Genomic DNA, 24,521 nt, shown 5'->3' with positions numbered 1-24,521 from the left:
AGAGTAACGACAAAGACAGCCTGACTTACCCCACAGAGGCGAGGACAGGATACTGATAAGACAAACCAGCACCCACACTCGAACCCAGGGCCACTTACATTCCCAGACCCAAGACAAGCATCAGGTGCCTATGATTAAGCCCAACTGAAACAAGGGACAGACGGAAGACCCAGAGTCCAGAGTCCATGGACCGGACCTTGAACCGGAACGCGGACTTCACGGACCGGACCATGACAACTCTGATAATATATTTTACTTTGAATTCTGAATTTTAATCAGCAAATCAAGGCAGACATGGTTAAGAGGTTCAGTTGGCGAAACAGCGGAATGGGGAAGAAATGTGATCTAAGTGACTTTGACCGTGGAATAATTATTGGTGTCAGACAGTGAGGTTTGAGTATCTCAGGGACTGCTGATCTCCCGGGATTTTCACGCACAAGTCTCCGGAGTTTACAAAGAACAGTGTGAAAAACACACAAAAAAAAAATCCGGTGAGCAGCAGTTCCGGGGGCAAAATGGCCTTGTTAATGAGGGAGGTCAGAGGAGAATGGCCAGACTGGTTCAAGCTGACAGGAAGGTGACGGTAACTCAGATAACCACGCGTTACAATAGTTGTGTGCAAAAGAGAATCTCAGAATGCACACCTTGAAGCATTTAGGCTACGTGTGCAGAAGCTCACGAGCAGGAGGTTCCTAATAATGTGGCCCCTGAGTGTACTTTGAGATGTCCTGAAAGGAATGTGCAAGATGCAAGTTAGCTCAAGCCTGTCCCATTTTAAATGGCTGGATCCTTGTGCATTTGTACTTGCAACATCTGCACATCTCCAACCAGCTGGTGATCTCAATCCCATCCATGATCCCACCCCCAGCACCAACAATTAACAAATGCTTCCATTAAACATTCTTGTCCATGCATTCAGTCACAGCAGTTTTCCAAGCAGCCTTGGTGTACAGACAGATGTCTGTCAACAAGCCGAGAAGGTTTGGGCCATTTCAGGATTTACAGCTAATCGTCCATTTAAAGATGCAAATTGGTGTTATGTGTCTGTCCTGCAAGAACTGAGCTGTCAATAGCAATTCAATTACACCTTAAAGCTGCCTTCACAAATTGCTGCTTTAATAGTTCAGATCTTTTATTCCTTCCCAAGTAACCCCTGGCAAAATCAATGCTGAGCCAAAGAATAAGATTTAAAAGCAAATTATCTTAACTCTCCGCAACTCAACTCCTCCAGGGAAATACCAATCGTCTCCTTCATATTTTGTGTTTGTTGATTTGCTCTGTTGCTAAGTGGCTTTGTACTTCATCAGTGCAGGTCTGTCGGAGAGAAAGCCTGATTTAGGAACAAGATGGAATATTTTGCGACAATTTTACTAGAGCTGTTGTCCGCAGTAGTTCTGCAAACAAATTTCACCTTGCTCACGTTCAACCCCCTTATCTTATCTGTCAGACCATTTCCTGACCACTCATTGGTAGGGTTGTCATCAATTCAGTGGATTGTCCTCCTTCTTCCTAACAAACTCCTGCTTTGCCGCTTCCACTAGCACTCACTCCATCGCCCCCACCTCCACCTGCTTCCACCAGCACTCACTCCATCGCCCCCACCTCCACCTACTTCCACCATCACTCACTCCATCGCCCTCACCTCCACCTGCTTCCACCAGCACTCACTCCATCGCCCCCACCTCCACCTGCTTCCACCAGCACTCACTCCATCGCCCCTACCTCCACCTGCTTCCACTAGCACTCACTCCATCGCCCCCACCTCCACCTGCTTCCACTAGCACTCACTCCATCGCCCCCACCTCCACCTGCTTCCACCAGCACTCACTCCATCGCCCCCACGTCTACCTGCTTCCACCAGCACTCACTCCATCGCCCCTACCTCCACCTACTTCCACCAGCACTCACTCCATCGCCCCCACGTCTACCTGCTTCCACCAGCACTCACTCCATCGCCCCTACCTCCACCTGCTTTCACCAGCACTCACTCCATCGCCCCTACCTCCACCTGCTTTCACCAGCACTCACTCCATCGCCCCCACCTCCACCTACTTCCACCAGCACTCACTCCATCGCCCCTACCTCCACCTACTTCCACCAGCACTCACTCCATCGCCCCCACGTCTACCTGCTTCCACCAGCACTCACTCCATCGCCCCCACCTCCACCTGCTTCCACCAGCACTCACTCCATCGCCCCTACCTCCACCTGCTTCCACCAGCACTCACTCCATCACCCCTACCTCCACCTGCTTTCACCAGCACTCACTCCATCGCCCCTACCTCCACCTGCTTTCACCAGCACTCACTCCATCGCCCCCATCTCCACTTGCTTTCACCAGCACTCACTCCATCGCCCCTACCTCCACCTGCTTTCACCAGCATTCATTCCATCGCCCCCATCTCCACCTGCTTCCACCAGCACTCACTCCATTGACCCCACCTCCACTTGCTTTCACCAGCACTCACTCCATCGCCCCTACCTCCACCTGCTTTCACCAGCACTCACTCCATCGCCCCTACCTCCACCTGCTTCCACCAGCACTCACTCCATCGCCCCTACCTCCACCTGCTTCCAGCCCCTCATCACAATATTCTCTTCCTGAGAGCTCTATAGGGCGACTAAAACAAAATTCGTGCCAACTTAAAAATTTCTTCCCCCATACAGGACCAACCACTCCTCCCACACCCCTCTATCTGTTACCCTTGTCACTGCACTGTAAACACTTCAAAACACTTTTTATAATAGAAACATAGTAAACCTACAGCACAATACAGGCCCTTCAGCCCGCAAAGTTGTGCTAAACATGTCCCTACCTTAGAAATTACTAGGCTCACCCATTGCCCTCTATTTTTCTAAGCTCCATGTACCTATCCAAAAGTCTCTTAAAAGACCCTATTGTATCCGCCTCTACTACCGTTGCCGTCAGCCCATTCCATACACTCAACACTCTCTGCTAAAAAACTTACCCTGACATCTCCTCTGTACCTACTCCCCAGCACCTTAAACCTGTGTCCCCTTGTGGCAGCCATTTCAGCCCTGGGAAAAAGCCTCTGACTATCCACACGATCAATGCCTCTCATCATCTTATACACCTCTATCAGGTCACCGCTCATCCTCCTCTGCTCCAAGGAGAAAAGGCCGAGTTCACTCAACCTGTTTTCATAAGGCATGCTCCCCAATCCAGGCAACATCCTTGTAAATCTCCTCTGCACCCTTTCTATGGCTTCCACATCCTTCCTGTAGTGAGGCAACCAGAACTGAGCACAGTACTCCAAGTAGGGTCTGACCAGGGTCCTATATAGCTGCAACATTACCTCTCGGCTCCTCAATTCAATTCCACAATTAATGAAGGCCATTACACCGTATGCCTTCTTAACCACAATGCTGTCTGCATTGTAAATACATGCTGCTATTTATGTACTTATGCACATTTTATTCCATATTTGCATTTTAATCTCTAATTTAATTTTATTTAATTCTCTATTCTTTGTCATTGTTGAATGCTGTTTTGTTGTTGCATGTCACACCCTGACTAACACACCACAGTAAATTCCTAATACATGTAAACATATACGATGAATAAAGTTGATCTTTGATCCTTGATATACAAGTTGCCTGATCAGTTTCCTTTGTGATAGACATTTGCTTCCTGGGCCAGGAGGTCTCATCTTTGCCGGGCTTGGTTTTCTGAATACAGCAGCTGCCACTTGTAGGATTAAACAGTTGTTTAGCTTTGGGTGGTAAATGGGAGCCAGTCTAGTTCTTAAAATGTAAATTGCAAGCAGTAATCACTTTGCAGTTAAAACAAGCAGAGTGTATAGAGTATCTTTGCAAACAAACTCTATGGAGCAGACAGCTAGCCCACTACACCTGCTTTATTGCTCTTAAGAGGTGCAGTTTAAGACAATGGGCTATTTAATTTGCCTTGTTTTAAAACGGACAAGCTGACTAAGTTGTTTAAATCAAGGAAGCTTTCAGACCAAATGGATAATATTATTTAGCATATCAAACGACTGATATGCTTATATTTGGAAGGTTTATGTACTCAGAGAAGCTAGCTTTACAACATTAACTATGGGAAGCTTGGTTCTGTGTCTTCAGATAGCTCTTAGATTAATTGTGTAAAAAGGGTATCTGAGGAAATATCATATGCATGTGAAGTCACACATGTGGCAGAAAAAAAGAGTATTACTAGGAACGGGGTAAGGAACAAGAAAAGTGAATGAAACGGGGTGAACCAGAATACATTCCTCTAGCTTCAATTTCTGCAAAGGACAATGCATTCATCTGTATGGTTGATATGTCTTTTCAGTTTTTATAAGAATTGTACCTGTGTTTGATGATGGTGAGGACAATATGAGTGAGGTTGATGTTCTGGAGCATGTTGATATTAAGGGAGAGGAGGTGTTGGAGTTGTTAAAATACATTAGGACAGATAAGTCCCCGGGGCCTGACGGAATATTCCCCAGGCTGCTCCACGAGGTGAGAGAAGAGATTGCTGAGCCTCTGGCTAGGATCTTTATGTCCTCGTTGTCCACGGGAATGGTACTGGAGGATTGGAGGGAGGCGAATGTTGTCCCCTTGTTCAAAAAAAGTAGTAGGGATATCCGGGTAATTATAGACCAGTAAGCCTTACGTCTGTGGTGGGAAAACTGTTGGAAAAGATTCTTAGAGATAGGATCTCTGGGCATTTAGAGAATCATGGTCTGATCAGGGACAGTCAGCATGGCTTTGTGAAGGGCTGATCGTGTCTAACAAGCCTGATAGAGTTCTTTGAGGAGATGACCAGGCATATAGATGAGGGTAGTGCAGTGGATGTGGTCTATATGGATTTTAGTAAGGCATTTGACAAGGTTCCACACAGTAGGCTTATTCAGAAAGTTAGAAGGCATGGGATCCAGGGAAGTTTGGCCAGGTGGATTCAGAATTGGCTTGCCTGCAGAAGGCAGAGGGTGGTGGTGGAGGGAATACATTCAGATTGGAGGATTGTGACTAGTGGTGTCCCACAAGGATCTGTTCTGGGACCTCTACTTTTCGTGATTTTTATTAACGAGCTGGATGTGAGGGTATAAGGGTGGGTTGGCAAGTTTGCAGATGACACAAAGGTTGGTGGTGTTGTAGATAGTGTAGAGGATTGTCGAAGATTGCAGAGAGACATTGATAGGATGCAGAAGTGGGCTGAGAAGTGGCAGATGGAGTTCTTCCCAGAGAAGTGGCAGATGGAGTTCTTCCCAGAGAAGTGTGAGGTTGTACACTTTGGAAGGACAAACTCCAAGGCAGAGTACAAAGTAAATGGCAGGATACTTGGTAGTGTGGAGGAGCAGAGGGATCTGGGGGTACACGTCCACAGATCCCTGAAAGTTGCCTCACAGGTAGATAGGGTAGTTAAGAAAGCTTATGGGGTGTTAGCTTTCATAAGTTGAGGGACAGAGTTTAAGAGTCGCGATGTAATGATGCAGCTTTATAAAACTCTGGTTAGGCCAGAATTGGAGTACTGTGTCCAGTTCTGGTCGCCTCACTATAGGAAGGATGTGGAAGCATTGGAAAGGATACAGAGGAGATTTACCAGGATGCTGCCTGGTTTAAAAAGTATGCATTATGATCAGAGATTAAGGGAGCTAGGGCTTTACTCTTTGGAGAGAAGGAGGATGAGAGGAGACATGATAGAGGTGTACAAGATAATAAGAGGAATAGATAGAGTGGATAGCCAGCGCCTCTTCCCCAGGGCACCACTGCTCAATACAAGAGGACATGGCTTTAAGGTAAGGGGTGGGAAGTTCAAGGGGGATATTAGAGGAAGGTCTTTTACTCAGAGAGTGGTTGGTGCGTGGAATGCACTGCCTGAGTCAGTGGTGGAGGCAGATACACTAGTGAAGTTTAAGAGACTACTAGACAGGTATATGGAGGAATTTAAGGTGGGGGCTTATATGGGAAGCAGGGTTTGAGGGTCGGCACAACATTGTGGGCCGAAGGGCCTGTACTGTGCTGTACTATTCTATGTTCTATGTCTTGGAAATTGTTTTTTAGAAATGGTTTATATTTGGAAATTTTAAGATAGAAATGCTCTGTGAGTTTTAAATGTGTTTTAAGAATGTTGTTTCAATTTAAATGTGTACCACTAAAAATAAATGAACTGTTTTAAACTACTTTGTTAGCTGGAGGTATCTTCTCCTTGGTAGGGAGAAGGACCCAACACTCAAACAGTGGATGCTCGCAGCTAAACTCACTGCAGAGAACAAACAGGGAAGTGAACTAGTTTTTGAAGATTAGGTAGTTACAGTATAATCTCACTTTAGTGAGAGTACTCATGGCTATTTATATCTGATAGGGGTTAAGGTCTTCATTTGTGTTTAGAACTTTGCAGTGAGCAAACCCAATGCCATCACACCTTCATACAACTCTAACCATCGTGAACACTGCAATTAGATCACATCTCAATCTTAATACTTAAAGGTCATAGTAATATCTGGTCGTGGATAGGCAATTCAGCACTTTCTTTAGCTACAGTGTGACCTCAGGACGGATTTCTCATTGGGACTTGAGTTTGGAGCATTTTGGGTGGTATTGTGGAGTGTAGCTGCACATCTGTTTTGAAAACCCAAATAAACAGCTGAAAAAATGACAACTTTAACGAGAACCACTTCGACAGAGGAGAATTCTATTGAGGCCAGAAATCCATGAGGCCCTGGCCTATTTGAACAGCACAGCAGGCCACAAAGCTAGAGATGGGCAGAATGGTTCGTACAAAAAAAGGAGATCCAGTCCTTTCTCTGGCCAAGAGAGTTCCTTCACTGTAGAGGGTGATCACGTGTATCGATGCCACTGATCCAACTGCCCAGTGATGAAGACTTAATCCAGAGCAGGATCTCGTACAGACTGATCTGCCAAAGGACGAGAGCTTCGGTTAAGGAGATCTTCAGCTTTCTGTACCAAGACGTTGAAGCATCCTTCTCGTATCTGCCAGATCAAACAGGATAGCCAAGTTGAATTGCTGAGAGCTGAGAGAATGCAGGCATCATGAGGTTTGATCTGACAGCTAAATATGAGTCTATGTTGGGGGCGGTACCTTTTGCTCAGTATCCTAAAGTACTGGGTTCTTTAAAAGGACGTAAATCAGCAATGCCTCAAAATGATTAAGGAACCCCATCACCCAGTACATCCCTTTTTCTCATTGCTACCATCAAGGAGGAGATAAGGGAGCCTGAAGACACACACTCAACTTTTCAGGAATAGCTTCTTTCCCTCTGCCATCAGGTCTCTAAATGGACAATGAACCAACCCATGAACACTAGCTCACTTTTTCTTTTCTCCTTTTGAACTACTTAATTAAATTAAAGAATATACTTCCTTTGTTTGTAATTTATATTTTTTATGTAATGCTACCACAAAACTTTTCATGATATATGCCAGTGATATTCAGACTGATTCTGATTCAAGTCCTTCTCAAGACTTAAATTCAACAGAGCCTGATGCTTCTCCACAGAGCAGAGAGGTTTCAGCATCTGAGTTGCTGCCCCTCACGTGAGATGTGAGACTAAAGTCCTTTCTGTTCTCTCATGTGGGTGGGAAAGATCCCATGGAGCTGCCTGCAGAGTCTGGTCCAATATTTATCATCCAACTAACATTATTAAAAAATAATCCTTATTATCAGTTCGCTATTTGTTTAGAACATGCTAAGTATAGGGAGCTTAAGGTAAAGGAACCCTTTGGAATCAATGATCATAATATGATAGGATTCCCTCTGCAATTTGAGAGGGAGAAGCAAAAGTCAGATGTATCAGTATGACAGCAGAGTAGAGCAGAAGCATGAGAGAGGAACTGGCCAAAGTTGATTGGAAGGGGACTCTAGCAAAGATGACAGCAGAGCAGCCATCGCTAGAGTTTTTGGGATCAATTCAGAAGGCTCAGGATAGATACATCCCAAAGATGAGGAAGTATTTTAAAGGCAGGATAATGCAACTGTGGTTGATAAGGGAAGCCAAAGCCAACATAAAAGCAAAAGAGAGGGCATATAATATAGCAAACATTAGTGGAAAGTTAGAGGAGTGGGAATTTTTTTAAAACCAACAGAAGGAAACTGAAAAAAAACATAAGGGGAGGGAGATGAAATATGAAGGTAAGCTGGTCAATAATATCAAAAATGATACCAAAGTTTTTTTCAGAGATATAAAGGGTAAAAGAGAGGTCAGGGTAGATATTGGATTGCTGGAAAATGATGCTAGAGAGATAGAAATGGGGGACAAGGAAATGGAGGACGAACCAAATAAGTATTTTACACCAGTCTTCATTGCGGAATACATTAGTAATATGCCAGATGTTTGAGAGTGTCATGGGGCAGTAGTGAGAGCAGTTGTTATTACTTGGGAGAAGGTGCTTGGGAAACTGAAAGGTCTGAAGGTAAATAAGTCACCTGGACCTGATGGACTGCACCCCAGGGTTCTAAAAGAGATAGCTGAAGTGATTGTGGAGGTATTAGTAATGATCTTTCAAGAATCAATAGTTTCAGGCTTGGTTCGAGAGAACTGGAAATTTGTAAATGTCACTCCACTCCTCCAGAAGGAAAGGAGGCAAAAGAAAGAAAATTGTAGGCCAATTAGCCTGACCTCAGTGGTTGGGAAGATGTTAGAGTCGATTGTTAAGGATGTGGTTTCTGGATACTTGGAGGCACATGATAAAATAGGCTGTAGTCAGCATTGTTTTCTTAAGAAAAAACTTGCCTGACAAATCTGTTGGAATTCTTGGAAGAAATAACAAGCAGGATAGACAAAGGAGAATTGGTTGAAGTTGCGTACTTGGATTTTCAGGCCTTTGACAAGGTGCCACACATGAGGCTGCTTAACAAGTTAAGAGCTCATGGTTTACCGAAAAGATACTAACATGGATAAATCAATGGCTGATTGGTAGGAGGCAAAGTGTGAGAATAAAGGGAGCCTTTTTGGTGGCTGCTGGTGATGAGTGGTGTTCCACAGGGGTCTGTGTTAGAACTGCTTTTACGTTACATGTCAATGACTTGGATGACAGAATTGATAGCTTTCTGACCAAGTTTGTGGATGATACAAAGATAGGTGAAAGTGCAGGTAGTTTTAAGGAATTAGAGAGGCTACAAAAGGACTAAGACAGATTAGGAGAATGGGCAAAGAAGGGGCAGATGGAATATAGTGTTGGGAAGTGTATGGTCAGGCACTTTGGTAGAAGAAATAAAAAGGTCCACTATTTTCAAAATGGAGAGAAAATTCAAAAATCCTAGATGCAAAGGACTTTGGGAGCCCTTGTAAAGGATTTCTGAAAGGTTAATTTCCATGTTGAATCAGTGGTGAGGAAGATAAATGCAATGTTAGCATTCATTTCAAGAGGACTAGAATCTGAAAGCAAGGATGTAATGCTGAGGCTGTACAAGGCTCTGGTGAGGCCTCACTGAGTATTACGAGCAGTCTTTAAGAAAGCATGTGCTGGCATTGGAGAGGGTACAAATGAGGATCACGAGAGTGATTCTGGGAATGAAAAGGTTATCATATGAGCAGTGATCGAAGTCTCTGCCATAGTTGGATGCATCAGCAAGGGAGTTGAGGCTGAGTACAGGGCTACGGTAGGAAACTTTGTCACATGGTGTGAGCAGAATTATCTGCAGCTTAATGTGAAAAAGACTAAGGAGCTGGTGGTAGACCTGAGGAGAGCAAAGGTACCAGTGACCCCTGTTTCCATCCAGGGGGTCAGTGTGGACATGGTGGTGGATTACAAATACCTGGGGATACGAATTGACAATAAACTGGACTGGTCAAAGAACACTGAGGCTGTCTACAAAAGGGTCAGAGCCGTCTGTATTTCCTGAGGAGACTGAGGTCCTTTAACATCTGCCGGATGATGCTGAGCATGTTCTACGAGTCTGTGGTGGCCAGTGCTATCATGTTTGTTGTTTTGTGCTGGGGCAGCAGGCTGAGGGTAGCAGACACCAACAGAATCAACAAACTCATTCGTAAGGCCAGAGATGTTGTGGGGATGGAACTGGACTCTCTGACGGTGGTGTCTGAAAAGAGGATGCTGTCTAAGTTGCATGCCATCTTGGACAATGTCTCCCATCCGCTACATAATGTACTGGGTAGGCACAGGAGTACATTCAGCCAGAGACTCATTCATCCGAGATGCAGCACAGAGCGTCATAGGAAGTCATTCCTGCCTGTGGCCATCAAACTTTACAACTCCTCCCTTGGAGGGTCAGACGTCCTGAGCCAATAGGCTGGTCCTGGATTTATTTCGTAATTTACTGGCATAATTTACATATTACTATTTAACTATTTATGGTTTTATTACTATTTATTATTTATGGTGCAACTGTAACGAAAACCAATTTCCCCCGGGATCAATAAAGTATGACTATGACTATGACTATGACTCTGGGCCTGAACTTGCTGGAATTTAGCAGAATGAGGTGGGGAATCTCATGGAAGCCGATGGAATGTTGAAGGCCAAGATAGAGTGACTTGAAGAGGATATTTCCTTTCATGGGGGTGTCTAGGACCAGAAAGCACAGCCTCAAAATAGCGGAATATCCATTTAGAACAGACATGAGGAAGAATTTCTTTAGCCAGAAGCTGGTGAATCTGTGGAACTCATTGCCACAAGCAGCCATGGAGGCCAGGTCTCTGGGTGTATTTAAGGTAGAGGTTGATAGAGATTGATTAGTCAGGGCATGAAAGGTTATGGGGTGAAGTCAGGATAATGGGGCTGAGAGGGAAATGGATCAGCCATGATGATGAAATCATGGAGAATACACAATGGACCAAGTGGCCTAATTATGCTCCTTTGTCTTATTGTCTTATAACTTGGCTGATTTGTTTCATACAATACATAGTCATAGAGCACAGAAATATACCTGGTCCATGCCAACTAACATCTGAGCCAGACCAATTTGCTTATGTTTGGCTCACATTTGTCTAAACCTTTCCTATCCATGTACCTACCAAAGTACATTTTAATGTTTCAAACAGTATTTCATTGGCTATAGAAACCTTGGAGACATGCTGAAAGAGGGAACATACACAAAATGATGAAGAAATTCAGTAAATTAGGGATATTCTAAGGAGGGGAAGAAACAGTCAACGTTTTGGTCTATGGGTTAAGGGTTAAAGGTGAAATGTTTAACGGGAACCTGCTGGGGAACCTCTTCACTCAGAGTGTGAAACAAGCTGCCAATACAGGTTCATTTTCAGCACTTCCGAGAAGTTTGGATAAGTACATGGATGGGAGGGGTATGGAGGGATATGTCCCAGGTGCAGGTCAATGGGACTAGGCAGAATAATAATTCAACATGAACTAAATGGGCCGAAAGGCATGTAGTGTAGTGCTCTATGACTCTATGAGTGATCTGCACAATAGACTTTATGTGACTGGGCATGGACGGGAAATACAACCAGAAGCAAACTGTTTCTAACAGTTGTAGAGCCAAAACTGAAATGTATAGAGACAGGAGAGGAGTGCTCACTGCACATTCAGAAAACAGCATTGCCAACAATTCAGCAGTGCCAAAATAGCTTCCCAGATCAGGCACATCCCCGCAGTTGGATTGAACCCTCAACTCTGATTCAGGGCATTACAACTGAGTCACGGCACCTTCCACTTTAAACTGGGGAATAAACCTAGCAGATCCAGACGCATCACTTAATCAGGGATCTGTACTGGGTCCAATGTTGTTTGTCATATATATTAATGATCTGGATGATGGGGTGGTAAACTGGATTAGTAAGTATGCAGATGATACTAAGATAGGTGGCGTTGTGGATAATGAAGTGGGTTTTCAAAGCTTGCAGAGAGATTTAGGACAGTTAGAAGAGTGGGCTGAAAGATGGCAGGTGGAGTTTAATGCTGAAAAATGTGAGGTGCTACATTTTGGTAGGACTAATCAAAATAGGACATACATGGTAAATGGTAGGGCATTTAAGAATGCTGTAGAACAGAGGGATCTAGGAATAATGGTGCGTAGTTCCCTGAAGGTGGAATCTCATGTGGATAGGGTGGTGAAGAAAGCTTTTGGTATGCTGGCCTTTATTAATCAGAGCATTGAGTATAGGAGTTGGGATGTAATGTTGAAATTGTATAAGGCATTGGTAAGGCCAAATTTGGAGTATTGTGTACAGTTCTGGTCACCGAATTATAGGAAAGATATCAATAAAATTGAGAGAGTACAGAGGAGGTTTAGTAAAATGTTGGCTGGGTTTCATCTCCTAAGTTACAGAGAAAGGCTGAACAAGTTAGGTCTTTATTCTTTGGAGTGTAGAAGGTTGAGGGGGGACTTGATAGAGGTGTTTAAAATTATGAGGGGGATTGATAGAGTTGACGTGGATATGCTTTTTCCATTGAGAGTGGGGAAGATTCAAACAAGAAGACATAAGTTGAGAGTTAAAGGACAAAAGTTTAGGTGTAACATGAGGGGGGACTTCTTTACTCAGAGAGTGGTAGCTGTGTGGAACGAGCTTCCAGCAGAAGTGGTTGAGGCAGGTTTGATGTTGTCGTTTAAAGTTAAATTGGACAGCTATATGGACAGGAAAGGAATGGAGGGTTATGGGCTGAGTGCAGGTCGGTGGGACTAGGAGAGAGTAAGAGTTCGGCACGGACTAGAAGGGCCGAGATGGCCTGTTTCTGTGCTGTAATTGTTATATGGTTATAACCTGTCTGATTTACAAGTGAGGAACAAGGTTACACAGGGTTCAGTCCTGATGAAGGACCTCAGCGTGAAATGTCAACTATTTATTCTCCTCCATAGATGCTGCCTGACCTGCTGAGTTCATTGAACATTTCGTGTGTGTTGTTGGGAGTCACTTTTACTCACTGTTTGTAAACAAAGGATTGAACAGAACAGGCAGCAACAAACTAAGGGAAGTATCAACTAAGTGAAAGTAGGAACATATACACACGTGCGCACACACACACACACACACAAATGCAGACACATCCACACACATGCACCCACACACACAAACACACACATACACTCACACATACATACATGCACACACTCTTGCAAACACACATACACACACAAGCAGAGGCACACACACACACACACACACACACACACACACACACACACACACGCATACACGGCATGCAGACGCACACGCATGCACGTACAATTGCTTAACAGGGGCTGTGGAGTTGACTTCCCTGGTTACTGACTGAGCCAGAAACGTTTAAGATTGCATCAGATATACTGAGGAAAAAGGACTGAAGGTGCATGGGAACAAAAGAGTTGACTCGAGCTATTTGCTCATTTGGTAGGTAAATGCCAACAGGGCTCAAAGAGGCTGATTACCATAACTTATTGATGTTATGGTAATGAATGTGACAATGGTCAGTTCCATTACCTGTTCTCACCTTATAACTCAGGAGAAGTTACCAGGCAGCCATCAGATGTGACACCATTAGCAAATACACCCTCAATAACAGTGGGAGCTGTCTGACAGCAACATCAGCAGAGACCGGAGAATGAACTTGGGAATTTCTTGGGGTGTGTGGGGGCGGGAGGTCTAGCAATGCACAATGTGGTTACAAACGAACAACAAAAAGGTATTGCTGGCCTGTATCATAGAGCCATAGAGTCACACAGCCCTTCGACCTAACTGATCCAGGTCAACAGTCCTGTGCAGTGAGCTAGTCACATTTGCCCGCATTTGACCTCTAAACACGTAGGGAAAACTAGGTCGGGGAGAAACTTCATGGTAACGTGACCTAATTTTCATAGATTCACAGCAGTGGTTGACAAGAGAAGTGGAACACTTGGTTAAGGGGAAGACAGAGACATACTGAAAGTTCAGGAAACTAAGATCAGGCAGGCTCTTGAGAATTATAAGGTAGCCAGTAAGGAGAGTAAACACACAAAGAAAACTAGGCTGGGGACGAATTTCATGGCAACTTAACCTGTTTTTTATAGACTTACAGTAATGTACCATTTGAGGGGGCCATTTTACCCATCGACGAAGTTCTAACTCCTTTCAAGAGAACAATCTATTGGCTCTGCTCATTCCCCATTTCACGGTTTTGTTCCCTCTATCATTGCCTAGTTCATTGTACTGCTGCCGCAAAGACAACAAATTTCATGACATACGCCGGTGATGTTAAACCTGATTCTGATTGTACTTATGCAGTCTCCTTTCAGTGGATCTGTTCCTACCGATCTACGAGGAGGAGCATTCCCAATTTTAACCACATGCACCAATAGGTCTCTCCTCTTGCTCAGTGCCCAGGCGATCTAAGCACTCTTGGATGCAGGAATTATCCAACCCTTCCACTTTGAGCTGATGAATGATGACATTCAGGCGCTTTAACCAACCTAGACACAGCTCTGATGCAGCAGCGAGACATGGTGATGAAGGAACTGGCGCTGGCTCGTGTCTGCAGCGACGTCTCAATCCCTCGAAGCAAGTCGTTAGTCTTTAGGAGCAGCAGCATTTGGCGAGGGACTTTGTTCAGCAGTTCATTGATGCGAGGTAGATACTTAGCTGCATTTAGTCTAATCTCCACATCCTGAAAAACAACTGGGACACTTGACTACCATTGAAACAAATGGCACGTTTGCAGAGAAACATCAGATAAAATTGGACACAGAAAATCAATTGCAAAGTATTCCACTTTAAAAGTTCTAAATAAATTTAGTATTGAAGCACATATATATCAACAAATAGTACCTTGAGACTTGTTTCTTTACAGGCATTTAAAGGAATAAAAAGAAATGCAAATTGTATGGAAAAATATACATAGACCATAAGGGCATAAAACATAGGAACAGAGTTGGGCCATTCGGCCCATCGAGTCTGCTTCACCTTTCCATCAAGGCTGATTTATTACCTCTCTCAACCCCATTCTCTTGCTTTCTTACCGTAACCTTAAACACTCTCACTAATCAAGAACATATGAACCTTCGCTTTAAATGTACCCAATGATTTGGCTTCCACAGCCATCTGTGGCAATGGATTCCACAGATTCACAACCCTCTAGCCAAAGAACCTCCTCCTCATCTCTGTTCTAAAGGGACGTTCTTGTATTCTGCGGCTGGTTGTGGACTCCCCCACTACAGGAAACATCCTCCCTACATCCACTCTATCTAGGCCTTTCAATATTCAATAGGTTTCACAAACACGAAGAATTCTGCAGATGCTGGAAATTCAAGCAACACACATCAAAGTTGCTGGTGAACGCAGCAGGCCAGGCAGCATCTCTAGGAAGAGGTACAGTCGACGTTTCGGGCCGAGACCCTTCATCAGAACCTGGTGGTCGGAGGCTCGGCGTTTTCGGACGGACTCGGAGTCGGACTGTGGTCGGATGCTTCCAGGATGCTGCATTGGCAAGTTGGCGGCGCTGGAAGTTTACCGTCTGCGTGAGATGGTGGGACTTTCTAGAGACTTTTGAGACTTTTACCGTGCCATGGTCTGTTCTTATCAAATTACGGTATTGTTTTGCACTGTTGTAACTATATGTTATAATTATATGGTTTTTGTTAGTTTTTAAGTCGGTTTCCGTGATATCATTCTGGAAGAACATTGTATCATTTCTTAATGCATGCATTACTAAATGACAATAAAAGGGGACTGCGTGTCCTCATAATCTAATCTAATCTTCTAGCTCAATACACGGTGTAATTTATCTTATTGAAAAATACAGCATGGAATAGGCTCTTCCGACCCAGCGAGATGCTCCTCCAGCCACCCACCGATTTAACCCTAGGCTAATCACAGGACAGTTTACAATGACCACTAACCAACTAACCGGTATGTGTTTGGACTGTGGGAGGAAGCCAAGCTCCTTGCAGACTGCGACAAAAATTGAACTCCAAAATTCAGAATACTCCAAGCTATAAGAGCACTGCGCCGAACACTATGTTACCATGGCCCTCCTTGGTAATGATTTGATCTTTATAGGCAGTGCACAAGACAAGCTCTTCATTATATCTTGGTCCAGGTGAGGGTAATAAGCCAATAAACCAATCCCAATACCAGCCAGAAAAAGGCTATTTAACTGATCCCATCTTGTAACTCTGGACCTAAAGTTCTATTGGTTACATCAGAGCTGAAGCAACGAACAATCTGCTGGAAGAACTCAATGGGTCACGCAGCATCTACGGGAGGAAAAGAATTATTGACATAATTCTTAACAGGGGTATAGATAAGGTAAATGCAAGCAGGCTTTTTCCACTGAAATTGGGTGGGACTACAACTAGAGGTCATGGTTTAAGGGTGAAAGGTGGAATGTCTAAGACCATAAGACATAAGAGCAGATTAGGCCATTCAGCACATCGAGTCTGCTCCACCATTCCATCATGGCTGATCCTGGATCCCACTCACTCCCATATACCTGCCTTCTCTCCGTATCTTTTGATGCCCTGACCGATCAGGGAACGACCAATTTCCGCTTTAAATATGCCCACGGACTTGGCCTCCACCGCAGTCTGGCTACTCTATCTAAAAAAATTCCTCCTTACCTCTGTTCGAAAGGGTCACCCCTCAGTTTTGAGGCTGCGTCCTCTAGTTTTGGATGCCCCCACCATAGGAAACATCCTCTCCACATCCATCCTATCTTTTCCTTTCAACATTCAGTAGGTTTCAATGAGATTTCCCCAGAATTATCTTCATGAACCTCCTCTGGACTCTCTCCAATGACAACACATCCTCTCTGAGATATAGTGCCCAAAACTGTTGACAACCCTCCAAGTACAGCCTGACTAGTGCCTTGTGAAGGCTCAACATCCTCTCCTTCCCTTCATAAGAACATATGAAATAGGAGCAGGAGTCGGCCATCTGGCCCGTCGAGCCTGCTCCGCCATTCAGTAAGATCATGGCTGGTCTGGCCATGGACTCATCTCCACCTATCTGCCTTTTTCCCATAAATCTTAATTTCCCTACAATGCAAAAGTTTATCCAACCTTGTCTCAAATATATTTACTGAGGTATCCTCCACTGCTTCATTGGGCAGAAAATTCCACAGGTTCATCACCTTCTGGGAAAAGCAATTCCTTCTCAACTCTAAATCTACTCCCCTGAATCTTGAGGCTATGTCCCCTAGTTCTAGTCTCACTTAGCAGTGGAAACAACTTTCCTGCCTCTATCTTGTCTTTCCCTTTCACAATATTCTATTCCCCTTGAAATAAATGCTGACATTGCACTTGCCTTCTTTACCACAGACTCAAACTGCAAATTGACTTTCTCAAGTCAAGTCAAGTCACTTTTTATTGTCATTTCAACCATAACTTCTGGTACAGTACACAGCAAAAACGAGACAATATTTTTCAGGACCATGGTGCCACATGAAACAATACAAAAACTACACTGAACTACGTAAAATAACACAAAAACTACTCTAGACTACAGACCTATCCATGACTGCATAAAATGCACAAGACAGTGCAGGTATTACAATAAATGATAAACAAGACAATAGGCACAGTAGAGGGCAGTAGGTTGGTGTCAGTCCAGGCTCTGGGTATTGAGGAGTCTGATGACTTGGGGGAACAGACTGTTACATAGTCTGGTCGTGAGAGCCCGAATACTTCGGTACCTTTTTCCAGATGGCAGCAGGGAGAAGAGTTTGTCTGAGGGGTGCGTGGGGTCCTTCATAATGCTGTTTGCTTTGCGGATGCAGCATGTGGTGTAAATGTTTGTAATGATGGGAAGAGAGACCCCGATGATCTTCTCAGCTGACTTCATTATCCACTGCAGGGTCTTGCGATCTGAGATGGTGAAATTTCCAAACCAGGCAGTGATGCAGCTGCTCAGGATGCTTTCAGTATAACCTCTGTAGAAAGTGATGAGGATGAGGGGTGGGAAATGGACTTTTCTCAGCCTTCGCAGTAAGTAGAGATGCTGCTGGGCTTTCTTTGCTATGGAGCTGGTATTGAGGGACCAGGTGAGATTCTCCACCAGGTGAACACCAAGAAATTAGGTGCTCTTAACAATCTCTACGGAGGAGTCATCGATGTTCAGCAGAGAGTGGTCGTTCCGTGTCCTCCTGAAGTCAACAACAATCTCTTTTGTTTTGTTCACATTCAGAGACAGGTTGTTGGCTCTGCACCAGTCTGTTAGCCGCTGCACCTCCTCTCTGTATGCTGACTCATCGTTCTTGCTGATGAGACCCACCACGGTCGTGTCATCAGCGAACTTGGTGATCTGGGAGTCTTTCGAGGACTCCTAAGTCCCTCTGCACCTCTGATGTTTAAACCTCCTCCCCATTTAAATAATAGTCCACACTAATGTTCCTTTTACCAAAATGCATTATCATACATTTCCCAACACTGTATTCCATCTTCCACCTTTTAGCTCATTCTTCCAATTTGTCTAAGCCCTGCTGCATCACATTGCTTCCTCAGCACTACCTACCCCTCCACCTGTCTTCGTATCATCCACAAACTTTGACACAAACCCATCAATTCCACTATCCAAATCATTGACAAACAATGTGAAAAGTAGCAGTCCCAATATGACCCCTGAAGAACACCACGAGTCACCGGCAGCCAACCAGAAAAGTCCCCTTTTAATCCCACTCACTGCCTCCCGCCTGTTAGCCATTCTACTATCCATGCCAGTATCTTTCCTGTAATGCCATAGAATTTTATCTTGTTCAGCAGCCTCGTGCGTGGAACCTTATCAAGCGCATTCTGAAAATCCAAGTAAATGACATCCACTGCCTTTCCTTTGTCCACTCTGCTTGTTACTTTCTCGAAGAATTCTAACAGATTTGTCAAGCGAGATTTCTCTTGACAGAAACCATGCTGACTTGACTTCGATTTATTTTAACATTAGTCTCTAAGTACCTCGAAACCTCATCCTTAATAATAAACTCCAAAACTTTCCTAACCACTGAGCTTAGCCTAACTGGCATATAATTTCCTTTCTTTTGCCTTCCTCTCTTCTTAAACAGTGGAGTGACATTTTCAATCGTCCAGTCCTCTGGGGCCATGCCAGAATCAAATGATTCTTGAAGGACCATAACCAATGCATCCGTTATCTCTTCAGCAACCTCCCTCAGGACTCTGGGATGTACTCCGTCTGGTCCTGGTGACTTATCCATTTTAAGACCTTTGAGTTTGCCTAGCACTTTTTTCTTTGTAATAGCAATGTCACTCACTCATGCTCCTTGACACTCACAAACCTTTGGCACACTGCTGGTGTCTTCCACAGTGAAATCAGATGCAAAGTACCCATTAAGTTCATCTGCCATTTCTTTGTCCCCATTATTACCCCACCAGCATCATTTTCCAGTGGTCCAATATCAACTCTCACCTCCCTTTTACTCTTTATATAACTGAAAAAATTTTTGGTATTCTGCTTTATATTATTCACCTGTCTGCCCTCATATTTCATCTTTTCCTTTCTTCTTGCATTTTTCTCACTGACATCTTCAACATCTCCCCGAGCAGCGCTGTCGTTCCAACGTGCTTCAATGCTGCCACCATCGTCCCCGTGCCGAAGAAGTCTTCAGTGTCCTGCCTCAACGACTACCTCTCATCCATCTCTCACATCCATCATCATGAAATGTTTCGAGAGGCTTGTCATGAGGCACATCAAGACCCTGCTGCCCCCCTCACTGGACCCCCTGCAGTTCACGTATCGTCCCAACTGCTCAACAGACGATGTCATCGCCACAACCCTCCACTTGGCCTTCAGCCACCTGGACAAAAAAGGTACATACGTTCGAATACAGTTCATAGACTTCATTTCAGCATTCAACACAATCATTCCTCAGCACCTGATTAGAAAGCTGAAACTCCTGAACACCTCCCTCTGCAACTGGATCCAGACTTCCTGACTGGAAGACCTCAGTCAGTCCGGATTGGAAGCAGCATCTCCAACACCATCACACTGAGCACGGAGGCCCCCCCTCAGTCCACTGCTGTTCACTCTGCTGACCCACGACTGTGCTGCAACACACAGCTCGAACCACATCATCAAGTTCACCGATGACACGACCGTGGTGGGTCTCATCAGCAAGAATGATGAGTCAGCATTCAGTGAGGAGGTGCAGTGGCTAACTGACTGGTACAGAGCCAACAACCTGTCTCCGAATGTGAACAAAACAAAACAGATGGTTGTTGACTTCAGGAGAGCACGGAGCGACCACTCTCCGCTGAACATTGGTAGCTCCTCCGCTGAGATCGTTAAGAGCACCAAATTTCTTGGTGTTCACCTGGCAGAGAATCTCACCTGGTCCCTCAGCACCAGCTCCATAGTCAAGAAAGCCCAGCAGCGTCTCTACTTTCTGTGAAGGCTGAGAAAAGTCCACCTCCCACACCCCCCCCATCCTCACCACATTCTACAGAGGTTGTGTCGAGAGCATCCTGAGCAGCTGCATCACTGCCTGGTTCGGAAATTGCACCGTCTCGGATCGCAAGACCCTGCAGCAGATAGTGAGGTCAGCTGAAAAGATCATTGGGGTCTCTCTTCCCGCTATTACAGACATTTACACCACACGCTGCACCCATAAAGCCAACAGCATTATGAAGGACCCCACGCACCCCTCACACAAACTCTTCTCCCTCCTGCCATCTGGCAAAAGGTACCGAAGTATTCGGGCTCTCATGACCACTCTGCAAGTTTCTTACCCCAAGCCATCAGACTCCTCAATACTCAGAGTCTAGACTGATATCTACATCATTTACTATTATATTGTAATTTGTCCTCTACTGTGCCTATTGTCTTGTTTATTAATTATTGTACTGCCCTGCACTGTTTTGTGCACTTTATGTAGTCCTGTGTAGGTCTGTAGTCTAGTGCAGTTTTTATGTTGTTTTACATAGTCTGGTGTAGCCTTGTGCTGTCTCACATAGTTTAGCATAGTTTTGTGTTGTTTCATGTAGCACCAGGGTCCTGGAGGAACATTGTTTCATTTTCACTGTGTACTGTACCAGCAGCTTATGGTCGAAATGACAATAAACTTGACTTGACTTGAGTTGCCTTTTGTTGGATTTTAAAAGTTTCCCAATCATCCAACTTCCCACCCACTTTTGCCACTTTATATACCCTTTCTTTGGCTTTTATGCAGTCCTTAACTTCCTTTGTCAGCTACAGTTGCCTACCCCTGACATTTGAGAATTTCTTTCTCTGGGAGACAAACCTGCGCCTTGTGAACTATTCCCAAAAACTTCAGCCATCTCTCTTCTGCCACCATCCCTGCCAGTATCCTCCTCCAATCCACCTGCACAAGCTCCTCTCTCATGCCTCTGTAATTCCCTTTATTCCATTGCGATACTGATACATGTGACTTATGCTTCTCCCTCTCAAATTGCAGTATGAATTCAATCACATTATGAACACTGCCTCCTAAGGGTTCCCTTATGTTAAGCTCCATAACAAGATCTGGGTTATTACATAACACCCAATCTAAGGCTCAAGCAGAAGTTGCTCTAAAAAGCCACCTTTATAGGTATTCAACAAATTCCCTCTCTTGCGGTCCAACACCAACCTGATTTTCCCATCCCTTTGCATGTTAAAGTCCCCCATTACATTTATGTCATTACCCTTATCACATGCCTTTTCCAGCTCCCTTTGCAATCTCAATCCCACACCTTGGTTACTATTTGGAGGCCCATATATGATTCCCATAATGGCTTTTTTTACCCTTGCAATTTCTTAACTCCACCCACAAAGATTCAAAATTCTCTGACCCGATGTCACCTCTTTCTGAAAATGTAATTCCATCCCTTACCAGTAGAGCCACACCATCGCCTAGGCCTTCCTGCTAGTCCTTTCGATACAAAGTATATGCTTTGATGTTAAGCTCCCAACTATGGCCTTCTTTCAGCCACGACTCAGTGATGCCCACAACGTCATACCGACCAATCTCCAATTGCGCCACGAGTTTGTCCATCTTATTCCGAATGCCATGTACATTTATATACAGCACCTTTAAGGGGAACATGAGAGGGAACTTCTTCACTCGGAGGATTGTGAGAATGTGGAACGTGCTGGCAGTACAAGTGGTGGATGTGATCTCGATTTCAACATTTAAGAGAAGTTTGAATAGGTGCGTGGATGGGAAGGGTATGGAGGGCCATTGTCCCACAGGTTGATGGGAGTAGGCAGTTTAAATAGTTTGGCATGGATGAGATGGGCCAAAGGGCCTGTCTCTGTACTGTACTTTTCTCTGGCTCTATAACATTTTGAGTCAAAACCTGACATCACGATTGAGAGGAGAGAGGCGAGATGGCCAATGGGACGAAGAGAGGGGGAGTGGTGAGAAAGGAGTCCGTGCGGACTGGTTCACCGAGGTGTTCATCTAGGTAACTTTTAGATGTATTCTTCTCCCATCACCATTCCACTCTCCCGCTACTTTGTTTGGATTACTATTTTTTGTGGATTTTAGATAAAGATGCAGAAACTGATTTATTATCCCTGACTTGCAATTTGTTGTTTTGTGGCACCAGCACAGTGCAAAGACATAAAAATTATTAGAGGTTATAAAAATAAAAATAAATAGTGCAATAAAAACGGAATAATGAGGTAATGATCATGGGTTCATGGTCCGTTCAAAAACCTTATGGCAGAGTGGAAAAAGTTGTTTCTGAATCGCAGAGAGTGGGTCCTCAGGCTCCTGTACGTCCTCCCTACTGGTAGTAATGAGAAGAGTTATTTTATTTTATTTTATTTAGAGATACAGAACAGTAACAGGCCTTTCTGGCCTAACATGTCCATGCTGCCCAATTCCACCCATGTGACCAATTAGCTTACCAACTTGAATATCTTTTGAATGTGGTAGGAATGTCTGGTATGGGGGAAGGGAGCTACTGCACAGGATCAAAATAAGATGCAGAGGGTTGTAACCTTCATCAGCTCTATCATGGGCACTAATCTCCATAGTATCCAAGACATCGTCAAGGGGCAATGCCTTAAAAAGGTGGCGACCATCATTAAGGACCCCCATCACCCAGGTCATGCTTTGTTCTCATTGCTACCATTAGGAAAGAGGTACAGAAGCCTGAAGGCAAATACACAAAGATTCAGGAACAGCTTCTCCCCCTCCAACATCTGACTTCTGAATAAACATTGAACCCATGAACACTACCTCACTACTTTTTAATTTCTCTTTTTGCGCTACTTATTTAATTTAACTAGTGGGTATACGTACACTTACTGTAATTCATGGTAATTCATGTTTTTTCTATGGTTATGTACTGCATTGTACTGCAAATTTCACAGTATATGTAGGTGATAATGATATTAAAGCTGATTCTGATTCTGAATCCAGAGCACCCAAAGGAAACTCATATGTCCATGGTGAGAACGTGCAAACTCCTTAAAGACAGTGGTGGGAATTGAACCTGGGTCACTGGCGCTGTAATAATGTTAGACAAATCGTTATGCTACCGTGTCACCCCAGATGTCCCAAATGGTGAGGGTCCTCAGCGATGGTGATCCACTGCCTCTTGAAGATGTCCTCAGTGGTGTGAGGGTAGGCTAGTGCCCATGATGGAGGTGACTGAGTCTACAGCCTTCTGCAGAACCTTGCAATCCTGTGCATTGGAGCTCCACCCAGGTTGCGTTGTAACCAGTTAGAACACTCTCCATTTTACATCTATAGAAATTTTGTCAGATTCTTTGGTGATATATCAAATATCCTCAAACTGCCATCAACAAATCTGCCCTTGGGAGATGCAACGTGTGGGATAAATGTCCTCGCATTCCAGTGTTTTTTTTTCTCTATTTAGGGATACAACATGGTAACAGGACCCTTCAGACAAGTGAGTCCGCTCTGCCCAATTACACCCATGTGACCAATTAACCTACTGACTTGTACGTCTTTAGAATGTGGAAGGAAACCGGGGCATCCGGAGGAAACCCACACGGTAGTGGGGAGAACGAGCAAACTCCTTCCAGGCAGTGGCAGGAATTGAACCTGCGTCTCAGGCCCTGCAATAACCTTACACTAACCACTACGCTACCGTGTCCCAGCTGGTGATGACCCTCAGTGATGGATGCCAGCTTGTGTCCATGAGTGAGCCGGCTGAGTCTGTGTGGAAGAAAATTTCATACATAGGATTAAAAGAGCTTTGTGTTGCTAAAGCTTTGTGACCTTGTGGACATCCTGTGTTTTCCAATTAAGCCGCAAATCTGCATAACCAAGATTATTGTGCTAGGCACTAATACTGCTCCTTGCAGTGATAACACAGCTGGATAACCAAGATAAGCATAGACAAAGGTGCCACAAATCATGAGAAAAGACACTATGGAGTGTCAACTCCTTGACATCTAAGGGAGGAGGCGGTGGTACTGATCTTGCTCACTTGTCTGCTACTTGGTATAAACAAGCTGCTTCCCTTGTAACTCAAAAGTTCCACTCATGTGGACTCTCCATGACACCATGCAAAAATAAAATATTCACCACTTGAAGTCTGGTATCAAGCTTTAATTTAAAAATTCTCTGACAGTTTACAACACACTGCAGTTTCTTGCAATCCTGTGCATAGGAGCCTCCACACCAGGCTGTGGTGCAACCAGTCAGAATGCTCTCAACTTTACATCGGCAGCATGCTACCACCCACA

General features: G+C 44.4%; 1 protein-coding gene across 2 annotated transcripts in view; it reads right to left on the bottom strand.

Moving 5' to 3' along the window:
• Window positions 1-569: 569 nt before the first annotated feature.
• Window positions 570-24,521, bottom strand: part of adck1 (aarF domain containing kinase 1) — a 751,432-nt gene continuing 727,480 nt past the window's right edge. The window contains exons 10-11 of one of the 2 annotated variants that reach the window (XM_063044551.1): window positions 14,327-14,520; window positions 570-1,314 (exon numbers count right to left, since the gene is read on the bottom strand). In XM_063044551.1, coding sequence (XP_062900621.1) covers window positions 1,284-1,314; window positions 14,327-14,520 — 225 coding nt within the window. In that variant the 3' untranslated portion in view covers window positions 570-1,283. Of the gene's footprint in view, window positions 1,315-5,775; window positions 6,961-14,326; window positions 14,521-24,521 lie in introns of those variants that run through there. The other variant, XM_063044541.1, reaches the window with a different exon arrangement.

This window comes from Mobula hypostoma, chromosome 1, assembly GCF_963921235.1.
Source record: "Mobula hypostoma chromosome 1, sMobHyp1.1, whole genome shotgun sequence".
Taxonomy (NCBI): domain Eukaryota; kingdom Metazoa; phylum Chordata; class Chondrichthyes; order Myliobatiformes; family Myliobatidae; genus Mobula; species Mobula hypostoma.
The sequence above is the reverse complement of the archived record's forward strand: the minus strand, read 5'-3'. Positions and strand labels throughout refer to the sequence as shown.